The sequence below is a fragment of the Salmo salar genome, unplaced genomic scaffold (genome assembly GCF_905237065.1).
Source record: "Salmo salar unplaced genomic scaffold, Ssal_v3.1, whole genome shotgun sequence".
In the NCBI taxonomy this organism is placed as follows: Eukaryota; Metazoa; Chordata; class Actinopteri; order Salmoniformes; family Salmonidae; genus Salmo; species Salmo salar.
Window position 1 is genome coordinate 32,501 of NW_025550111.1, and position 11,279 is coordinate 43,779.

General features: G+C 46.6%; 2 protein-coding genes across 2 annotated transcripts in view; one reads left to right on the top strand and one right to left on the bottom strand.

Annotated features, from left to right (window-relative positions):
- LOC106592203 (C-type lectin domain containing 16A) overlaps positions 1–6,676 on the bottom strand; it is a gene marked incomplete at its 3' end in the record, with an annotated part of 39,116 nt that extends 32,440 nt beyond the window's left edge. The window contains 5 exon segments of the mRNA XM_045713653.1: positions 3,798–3,946; positions 4,118–4,251; positions 4,401–4,529; positions 6,393–6,422; positions 6,424–6,676. Coding sequence (XP_045569609.1) covers positions 3,798–3,946; positions 4,118–4,251; positions 4,401–4,529; positions 6,393–6,422; positions 6,424–6,464 — 483 coding nt within the window.
- A 311-nt stretch (positions 6,677–6,987) lies between these two features.
- Positions 6,988–8,279, top strand: LOC106592204 (dexamethasone-induced protein homolog). The gene is made up of 2 exons (XM_045713654.1): positions 6,988–7,859; positions 7,918–8,279. The coding sequence occupies exon 1, from the start codon at positions 7,564–7,566 to the stop codon at positions 7,768–7,770; it is 207 nt and encodes a 68-aa protein (XP_045569610.1). The 5' UTR covers positions 6,988–7,563; the 3' UTR covers positions 7,771–7,859; positions 7,918–8,279.
- The last annotated feature ends 3,000 nt before the right edge of the window (positions 8,280–11,279 follow it).

The window sequence follows — 11,279 nt, forward strand, 5'->3', positions numbered from 1 at the left end:
GCTGTAGGACGACGTGCCGTAGTTAGCTATAGGGCGACGTGCCGTGAGTTAGCTATAGAGGCGGCGATGCCGTGGTTGCTATAGGGCCGTGAGTTAGCTATAGGAGACGTGCTGTAGTTAGCTATAGGGAGACGTGCTGTAGTTAGCTACAGGGTGACGTGCTGTAGTTAGCTATAGGGCGCGTAGTTAGCTATAGGAGACGCGCTGTAGTTAGCTATAGGGAGACGTGCTGTAGTTAGCTACAGGGTGACGTGCTGTAGTTAGCTATAGGGACGTGAGTTAGCTATAGGGAGACGTGCTGTAGTTAGCTATAGGGAGACGTGCTGTAGTTGCTACAGGGTGACGTGCTGAGTTAGCTATAGGGAGCGTGCGTAGTTAGCTATAGGAGACGTGCTGTAGTTAGCTATAGGGAGGCGTCTGTAGTTAGCTATAGGGCCGTAGTTAGCTATAGGGAGACGTGCCGTAGTTAGCTACAGGGAGACGTGCCGTGAGTTAGCTATAGGACCGGCGTGCCGTAGTTAGCTATAGGGCGGCGTGCTGTAGTTAGCTATAGGAGGCGTGCCGTGGTTAGCTATAGGGCGGCGTGCCGTGAGTTAGCTATAGGGAGACGTTCTGTAGTTAGCTATAGGACGACGTGCCGTAGTTAGCTATAGGACGACGTGCCGTAGTTAGCTATAGGGCGTAGTTGCTATAGGACGACGTGCTGTAGTTGCTATAGGGTAACCCCTGCTTCTAATTCTAGCAGCGACTAAATTCCCAGAACTACAGAGAGCTGGAATCAGGATGGAATCAGGGTGGAATCAGGATGGAATCAGGATGGAACCAGGATGGAACCAGGATGGAATCAGGATGGAATAAGGATGGAATCAGGATGGAATCAGGATGGAACCAGGATGGAACCAGGATGGAATAAGGATGGAACCAGGGTGGAATCAGGATGGAATCAGGAAGGAATCAGGATGGAATCAGGATGGAACCAGGATGGAACAAGGATGGAACAAGGATGGAATCAGGATGGAATAAGGATGGAACCAGGATGGAACCAGGATGGAATCAGGATGGAATCAGGATGGAACCAGGATGGAACCAGGATGGAATCAGGATGGAATCAGGATGGAACCAGGATGGAATCAGGATGGAACCAGGATGGAACCAGGATGGAATCAGGATGGAATCAGGATGGAACCAGGATGGAATCAGGATGGAACCAGGATGGAATCAGGATGGAACCAGGATGGAATCAGGATGGAACCAGGATGGAACCAGGATGGAATCAGGATGGAATCAGGATGGAATCAGGATGGAACCAGGATGGAACCAGGATGGAATCAGGATGGAATCAGGATGGAACCAGGATGGAATCAGGATGGAACCAGGATGGAATCAGGATGGAATCAGGATGGAACCAGGATGGAACCAGGATGGAATCAGGATGGAATCAGGATGGAACCAGGATGGAATCAGGATGGAACCAGGATGGAACCAGGATGGAATCAGGATGGAATCAGGATGGAACCAGGATGGAATCAGGATGGAACCAGGATGGAATCAGGATGGAACCAGGATGGAATCAGGATGGAACCAGGATGGAATCAGGATGGAATCAGCAGGAAATCTGGAATCCTGTTATTTTGGGGGGAAAAGTTAGCAGCATTTTCCCAGCCTACTGCAACGTACTGTAGTGACTTAATACCAGGGATTAAAACCTAGTGATCGTTTATCAGGCATTAGGTGTAGTGACTTAATACCAGGGATTAAAACCTAGTGATCGTTTATCAGGCATTAGGTGTAGTGACTTAATACCAGGGATTAAAACCTAGTGATCGTTTATCAGGCATTAGGTGTAGTGACTTACCAGGGATTAAAACCTAGTGATCGTTTATCAGGCATTAGGTGTAGTGACTTAAACCAGGGATTAAAACCTAGTGATCGTTTATCAGGCATTAGGTGTTGACATACCAGGGATTAAAACCTAGTGATCGTTTAGCAGGCATTAGGAGGCAGGCTGTTATAGCAGGTCTACAGGCAGCTGATCTCTTCCTCTGATCTCTGTCTCCACTTCCTTCCCAAAGTCTACACTTGAACACTTCCCATCATGGATTTAACAAAACGGTGGAAACTCCCAGCCAATGCTTACACCAATCCTACGCTTTTAAATCCACGACGGGCAATGTTCATGTGCACACTTCAGGAAGAGAGGGAATTGGGCCAAGAGGGGCTACCAGTGACAGTACACCAATAACTTTTCCCCATACACAGAAGCCAAAGGTCGAGTGCTGAAACACAAAGGTCAGTTGCAAAAGTAGTGTCCCAAAAGGCCCCTCATTCCCTATACAGGGCACTACATTATGGCCCCTCATTCCCTATATAGGGCACTACATTATGGCCCCTCATTCCCTATATAGGGCACTACATTATGGCCCCTCACTCTCTATATAGGGCACTACATTATGGTCCCTTATTCCGTAGTTGTCCAGTCCCCCCCTCACCTCGTTATAGAAGAAGTGTACAGTGTGAGTGTCCCTCACCTCGTTATAGAAGAAGTGTACAGTGTAGTTGTCCAGTCCCCCCCTCACCTCGTTATAGAAGAAGTGTACAGTGTAGTTGTCCAGTCCCCCTCTCACCTCGTTATAGAAGAAGTGTACAGTGTAGTTGTCCAGTCCCCCCTCACCTCGTTATAGAAGAAGTGTACAGTGTAGTTGTCCAGTCCCCCCCTCTCACCTCGTTATAGAAGAAGTGTACAGTGTAGTTGTCCAGTCCCCCCTCACCTCGTTATCGAAGAAGTGTACAGTGTAGTTGTCCAGTCCCCCCTCACCTCGTTATAGAAGAAGTGTACAGTGTAGTTGTCCAGTCCCCCCTCACCTCGTTATAGAAGAAGTGTACAGTGTAGTTGTCCAGTCCCCACCCTCACCTCGTTATAGAAGAAGTGTACAGTGTAGTTGTCCCCCCTCTCACCTCGTTATAGAAGAAGTGTACAGTGTAGTTGTCCAGTCCCCCCCTCACCTCGTTATAGAAGAAGTGTACAGTGTAGTTGTCCATCCCCTCACCTCGTTATAGAAGAAGTGTACAGTGTAGTTGTCCAGTCCCCCCTCTCACCTCGTTATAGAAGAAGTGTACAGTGTAGTTGTCCAGTCCCCCCTCTCACCTCGTTATAGAAGAAGTGTACAGTGTAGTTGTCCAGTCCCCCCTCACCTCGTTATAGAAGAAGTGTACAGTGTAGTTGTCCAGTCCCCCCTCTCACCTCGTTATAGAAGAAGTGTACAGTGTAGTTGTCCAGTCCCCCCCCTCACCTCGTTATAGAAGAAGTGTAGTTGTCCAGCCCTCACTCGTATCAAAGCAGTGTAGTTGTCCAGTCCCCACCCTCACCTCGTTATAGAAGAAGTGTACAGTGTAGTTGTCCAGTCCCCCTCACCTCGTTATAGAAGAAGTGTACAGTGTAGTTGTCCAGTCCACCCTCACCTCGTTATAGAAGAAGTGTACAGTGTAGTTGTCCAGTCCCCACCCTCACCTCGTTATAGAAGAAGTGTACAGTGTAGTTGTCCAGTCCCCCTCTCACCTCGTTATAGAAGAAGTGTACAGTGTAGTTGTCCAGTCCCCCCTCACCTCGTTATAGAAGAAGTGTACAGTGTAGTTGTCCAGTCCCCCTCTCACCTCGTTATAGAAGAAGTGTACAGTGTAGTTGTCCAGTCCCCCCCTCACCTCGTTATAGAAGAAGTGTACAGTGTAGTTGTCCAGTCCCCCCTCTCACCTCGTTATAGAAGAAGTGTACAGTGTAGTTGTCCAGTCCCCACCCTCACCTCGTTATAGAAGAAGTGTACGGTGTGATTGTTCAGTTTGAGTGACAGGGTCTTCAGGAAGGAGATATAGTAGGCCATGATCTCCTCGTCTGAGAAGTCAAACTTGTGAACGATGATGGAGTTGACGTGGTTGTTGGACAGCAGGTAATCTAGAGGAGGAGAAAACAGTTATACCACACAAATATCTTATTCCGGCTGATTGAAACTCTGGGGCATCTAAACCACAGGTTGCCAGTGTGTGTGTGTGTGTGTGTGTGTGTGTGTGTGTGTGTGTGTGTGTGTGTGTGTGTGTGTGTGTGTGTGTGTGTGTGTGTGCTCACAGAGCGACGTCTCGTGGCTGATATTTTCAAACAGGATGTTGAGTGTCTGGAGCAGCTGGACACAGACGTAACGACCGGACTTCTGACGGAGGATATTCAGGAAGAACGCAAACATATTCTTCTCCAGGAAGAAGCTGAGAACAGAGTAGAGTAGAGTAGAATAAAGAATAGAGCAGAATAAAGTAGATTTAAGTATAGTATACAATAGAGAGGAGTAGAGTACAATAGAGAGGAGTAGAACAGAATAGAGTAGAATAAAATAGGGTCATGGTTAAAGTCTTACTCGAAGACGGAGCTGTCGTTCTGGTCTCCCCAGATGAGTATCTCAGTGATGGAGCGGATGGTCTCCACCAGCAAGTTCCTGTTGCTGTCTGTTACTGTCGTGTTCCTAGTTAGGACATGGTACATATACCTGGAGAGAGGAGGGAGGAGAGGAGGGGAGGGAGAGGAGGGGGAGGGAGAGGAGGGAGGAGAGAGAGAGAGGAGGGGGAGGGAGAGGAGGGAGGGAGGGGAGAGGAGGGGGAGGAGAGAGGAGGGAGGAGAGAGAGGAGGGGGAGGGAGAAGAGAGGGGGAGGGAGAGGAGGGGGAGGAGAGAGGAGGGGAGGGAGAAGGGAGGGAGGAGAGAGGAGGGAGGAGAGAGGAGGAGGAGGGAGGAGGGAGAGGGAGGGAGGAGGAGAGAGGAGGGAGGAGAGAGGGAGGGAGGGGAGGGAGAAGAGGAGGGAGGAGAGAGAAGGGGGGAGGGAGGAGGGGGGAGGGAGGAGAGTTGGGAGGGAGAGGAGGGGGGAGGGAGAAGAGGAGGGAGGAGAGAGGAGGGAGGGAGAGAGGAAGGAGGAAGGAGGGAGAGGAGGGAGGGAGGAGAAGGGAGGAGAGAAGAGGGAGGGAGGGAGGGAGGGAGGAGAGGAGGAGAGGAGGGAAGGAGGGGAGGAGGGAGAGGAGGGAAGGGATGAGAGGAGATGGACAATGTTAGAAAACAGGTTGCTTTCCAGTAAAACATGTGGTGGCTATACTGCACTGTCAATTTGAACTGGCACACCCACTCTGGAAGACGGAATATGACTAGCTTAGCAACACATAGACGGGATGGTATGGACTCATACACTAACGTTAGTATATCTAGCTGTAGTCAAGTAATGACACCCATCATGTAGTTAGCTAGCTAGCTAACGTTAGTATATCTAGCTGTAGTCAAGTAATGACACCCATCATGTAGTTAGCTAGTTAGCTAACAATAGTAGATCTAGCTGTTATCAAGTAATGACACCCATCATGTAGTTAGCTAGTTAGCTAACAATAGTAGATCTAGCTGTTATCAAGTAATGACACCCATCATGTAGTTAGCTAGCTGGCTAACGTTAGTATATCTAGCTGTCATCAAGTAATGACAGCCATCATGTAGTTAGCTAGCTAGCTAACGTTAGTAGATCTAGCTGTTATCAAGTAATGACAGCCATCATGTAGTTAGCTAGCTAGCTAACGTTAGTAGATCTAGCTGTTATCAAGTAATGACAGCCATCATGTAGTTAGCTAGCTAGCTAACGTTAGTAGATCTAGCTGTTATCAAGTAATGACACCCATCATGTAGTTAGCTAGCTGGCTAACGTTAGTATATCTAGCTGTCATCAAGTAATGACAGCCATCATGTAGTTAGCTAGCTAGCTAACGTTAGTAGATCTAGCTGTTATCAAGTAATGACACCCATCATGTAGTTAGCTAGCTGGCTAACGTTAGTAGATCTAGCTGTTATCAAGTAATGACACCCATCATGTAGTTAGCTAGCTAACGTTAGTATATCTAGCTGTTATCAAGTAATGACAGCCATCATGTAGTTAGCTAGCTAGCTAACGTTAGTAGATCTAGCTGTTATCAAGTAATGACACCCATCATGTAGTTAGTTAGCTGGCTAACGTTAGTATCAGTCATATACATCTGACAATGTTCACACAGTTCTGACAAGGAAATTCCAGTAACGTTAGGTAGCTAACGTATTTGGTCGACAGTACTAGCTAGTAGCCTGATCGGGCATAGCTAACTGGATTAGCTAGGTATGCTAACAATGTAACGTTAGTTTATTAAGCTATCAGGGTTAGCTGGCTAACTCGCTACGGGTTGCCATCATTCAACCGAACAGTTGCGTTTTGCAACGGAAACAATCATTTACATTGGACATGTTCAGGTATGTTCCGTTAATTTTGCTCCCGTTTAAGTAACGTTTTGCAACAGAACAAGCCTAATGAATACACCCCGGGTAACCTTAGCAATTATGCTAGTTACTTACTTGAGATGGTCCAGGGAATGAATATTTTTGTTTTCCCCTGCCCTCCCCCCAACTCCGTGACCGACCGAACATAGTTGCACTTAAAAAGATGTTGATGCTACTGCCAGATTGTTTTTGCCTGTTATATCAATCCATCACGTCCATATATCCCGTACAAGGTGTCCAATATATAAGCTAACAAAATATCTAGCTAACCAAATAGCTCTCTGGCTAACGAAGCGAGAAGAGGACATTCCGAACGTAGCTAGCGAGGAACGACGCGTTACGTAACAGGTTTAGCGCCAGGGAGTTTGGGACTTGTCGTTTCTTTGTTGAGTTTCGATAGCACAATTTCATGTAAATGACATTTTAAAAAACTACAAATCCCCAACGTTTTTTGGGGGGGGGAAATAACAAAACCACATTCAACAATTCAGTGACATTGATTGGTCTTCATCTTACAACGAGGAACACCACAGCCAATGAAATACCAATACGATGAGCCCATCGACGCAAAACGTAACAAACCGCAACCGATGAAAAAGGCGGGATTAATGTGATCGATGTCTCAGTTTGACCATTCACAGGACGGTATGTTTTGTGGTGAACCAATCAAATGCTTAAGCTATATAGACGTATTGGGTACTGTTTTGACCGTAAAGGTCGGACTGTTTTGATGCAGTTCGCGGAAATGTTGACATGAAAATTGTAACGGGAGGTCTGACTATCGAGTGTATTTCCATCGACAGAACATATTCCTGTATAATAGAAATCTCGCTATAGTCGTTTGGCCGGTAATAGCTAGCCACGTTCAACTGTTTTTAGCTGTTAGCTAGCCATGTTGCAGATAACACATCGAGCTAACACTGTGTTTACATGAACTAGCGGTTTCGAGCTGAACGTTTTTTTTTGTTAGGTTGTTTCTTGTACCTCCTAACTAATGTCTATCGCTAGATAGCTGTGCTATTGTAAAGCTGGCATTTCAGGACGAATCATTGCTGTCACCGCAGAAATGGACACTCCAAAATACACTGTCCATGTTACTGCTAGCCTCCGAGCAATGACACTGCCTCTGTCCTTATCCGCTCCTTATCAACATAGCTGAGCTAAACTTTCCGGGTTAGTTTTTCTATGACACTCAACTTATACTCGACTAGATTCGTTGGAATCGCTCCTCAACGAACTTCTCTATATGTTTTATCTGGGCCTGTTTTTTGTGAACGTTTTAATCCTATACTATGCCTTTCTAATGGAATACATCGTCTTGAATGTGGGGATAGTGTTTCTACCGGAAGATATGGACCAGGCGCTGGTGGATCTAGGGGTACTATCTGACCCGGCCTCTGTCCCTTACGACACGGACACAGAACTCGATGTGTTCGAGAGGTACCTGGAGTGAGCTGGACCCAGGGCTAGAGAGGTATCTGGAGTGAGCTGGACCCAGGGCTAGAGAGGTACCTGGAGTGAGCTGGGCCCAGGGCTAGAGAGGTATCTGGCTGGGCCCAGGGCTGGAGGTATCTGGAGTGAGCTGGGCCCGGCTAGAGAGGTACCTGGAGTGAGCTGGGCCCAGGGCTAGAAAGGTACCTGGAGTGAGCTGGGCCCAGGGCTAGAGAGGTACCTGGAGTGAACTGGGCCCAGGGCTAGAGAGGTACCTGGAGTGAGCTGGGCCCAGGGCTAGAGAGGTATCTGGAGTGAGCTGGGCCCAGGGCTAGAGAGGTATCTGGAGTGAGCTGGGCCCAGGGCTAGAGAGGTAGAGAGAAGCCCGGGGTCGAACTGGATTCCTACCGAACTGTGATGATGATGATGGGAGAGACTGATACTGGAAACTTCGAGAGGAGGATAATTGTGTTGGCTTGGAGCAACATTGGCTGCTGGATGAAAAAGTAAGGAGGGATGGAATAATGATGATAGGATGACAGTTTGCTGCTGCAGTGATGCCAGGGGTTTGTTTGAATTGGGTTGGGCCTTCATCTCAACCCTGTAACATCCCTGTCTATCCTCATGTTGTAGAGAGGCTGTAACATCCCTGTCTATCCTCTATGTTGTAGAGAGGCTGTAACATCCTGTCTATCCTCTATGTTGTAGAGAGGCTGTAACATCCCTGTCTATCCTCTATGTTGTAGAGAGACTGTAACATCCCTGTCTATCCTCTATGTTGTAGAGAGACTGTAACATCCATGTCTATCCTCTATGTTGTAGAGAGACTGTAACATCCCCTGTCTATCCTCTATGTTGTAGAGAGACTGTAACATCCCTGTCTATCCTCTATGTTGTAGAGCGGCTGTAACATCCCTGTCTATCCTCTATGTTGTAGAGAGACTGTAACATCCCTGTCTATCCTCTATGTTGTAGAGAGACTGGTAACATCCCTGTCTATCCTCTATGTTGTAGAGAGACTGTAACATCCCTGTCTATCCTCTATGTTGTAGAGAGACTGTAACATCCCTGTCTATCCTCTATGTTGTAGAGAGACTGTAACATCCCCTGTCTATCCTCTATGTTGTAGAGAGACTGGTAACATCCCTGTCTATCCTCTATGTTGTAGAGAGACTGTAACATCCCTGTCTATCCTCTATGTTGTAGAGAGACTGTAACATCCCTGTCTATCCTCATGTTGTAGAGAGACTGTAACATCCCTGTCTATCCTCTATGTTGTAGAGAGACTGTAACATCCCTGTCTATCCTCTATGTTGTAGAGAGACTGTAACATCCCTGTCTATCCTCTATGTTGTAGAGAGACTGTAACATCCCTGTCTATCCTCTATGTTGTAGAGAGGCTGTAACATCCCTGTCTATCCTCTATGTTGTAGAGAGACTGTAACATCCCTGTCTATCCTCTATGTTGTAGAGAGACTGTAACATCCCTGTCTATCCTCTATGTTGTAGAGAGACTGTAACATCCCTGTCTATCCTCTATGTTGTAGAGAGACTGTAACATCCCTGTCTATCCTCTGTTGTAGAGAGACTGTAACATCCCTGTCTATCCTCTATGTTGTAGAGAGGCTGTAACATCCCTGTCTATCCTCTGTTGTAGAGAGACTGTAACATCCCTGTCTATCCTCTATGTTGTAGAGAGACTGTAACATCCCTGTCTATCCTCTATGTTGTAGAGAGACTGTAACATCCCTGTCTATCCTCTATGTTGTAGAGAGACTGTAACATCCCTGTCTATCCTCTATGTTGTAGAGAGACTGTAACATCCCCTGTCTATCCTCTATGTTGTAGAGAGACTGTAACATCCCTGTCTATCCTCTATGTTGTAGAGAGGCTGTAACATCCCCTGTCTATCCTCTGTTGTAGAGAGACTGTAACATCCCTGTCTATCCTCTTGTTGTAGAGAGACTGTAACATCCCTGTCTATCCTCTATGTTGTAGAGAGACTGTAACATCCCTGTCTATCCTCTATGTTGTAGAGAGGCTGTAACATCCCCTGTCTATCCTCTGTTGTAGAGAGACTGTAACATCCCTGTCTATCCTCTGTTGTAGAGAGACTGTAACATCCCTGTCTATCCTCTGTTGTAGAGAGACTGTAACATCCCTGTCTATCCTCTATGTTGTAGAGAGACTGTAACATCCCTGTCTATCCTCTATGTTGTAGAGAGACTGTAACATCCCTGTCTATCCTCTATGTTGTAGAGAGACTGTAACATCCCCTGTCTATCCTCTATGTTGTAGAGAGACTGTAACATCCCTGTCTATCCTCTGTTGTAGAGAGACTGTAACATCCCTGTCTATCCTCTATGTTGTAGAGAGACTGTAACATCCCCTGTCTATCCTCTGTTGTAGAGAGACTGTAACATCCCTGTCTATCCTCTATGTTGTAGAGAGACTGTAACATCCCTGTCTATCCTCTGTTGTAGAGAGACTGTAACATCCCTGTCTATCCTCATGTTGTAGAGAGACTGTAACATCCCCTGTCTATCCTCTATGTTGTAGAGAGACTGTAACATCCCCTGTCTATCCTCTGTTGTAGAGAGACTGTAACATCCCTGTCTATCCTCTATGTTGTAGAGAGGCTGTAACATCCATGTCTATCCTCTATGTTGTAGAGAGACTGTAACATCCCTGTCTATCCTCTATGTTGTAGAGAGACTGTAACATCCCTGTCTATCCTCTGTTGTAGAGAGGCTGTAACATCCCTGTCTATCCTCTGTTGTAGAGAGGCTGTAACATCCCTGTCTATCCTCTATGTTGTAGAGAGACTGTAACATCCCTGTCTATCCTCATGTTGTAGAGAGGCTGTAACATCCCTGTCTATCCTCTATGTTGTAGAGAGACTGTAACATCCCTGTCTATCCTCTATGTTGTAGAGCGACTGTAACATCCCTGTCTATCCTCTGTTGTAGAGAGACTGTAACATCCCTGTCTATCCTCTATGTTGTAGAGAGACTGTAACATCCCCTGTCTATCCTCTATGTTGTAGAGAGACTGGTAACATCCCTGTCTATCCTCTATGTTGTGAGAGACTGTAACATCCCTGTCTATCCTCTATGTTGTAGAGAGGCTGTAACATCCCTGTCTATCCTCTGTTGTAGAGAGACTGTAACATCCCTGTCTATCCTCTGTTGTGAGAGACTGGTAACATCCCTGTCTATCCTCTGTTGTAGAGAGACTGTAACATCCCTGTCTATCCTCTATGTTGTAGAGAGGCTGTAACATCCCTGTCTATCCTCTGTTGTAGAGAGGCTGTAACATCCCCTGTCTATCCTCTATGTTGTAGAGAGACTGTAACATCCCCTGTCTATCCTCTATGTTGTAGAGAGACTGTAACATCCCTGTCTATCCTCTATGTTGTAGAGGAGACTGTAACATCCCTGTCTATCCTCTATGTTGTAGAGAGACTGGTAACATCCCTGTCTATCCTCTATGTTGTAGAGAGACTGTAACATCCCCTGTCTATCCTCTATG

What these genes read in the sequence shown, in the direction of transcription:
- LOC106592204 (XM_045713654.1), top strand. Translation starts at nt 7,564, where the DNA reads ATGTTTTATCTGGGCCTGTTTTTTGTGAACGTTTTAATCCTATACTAT.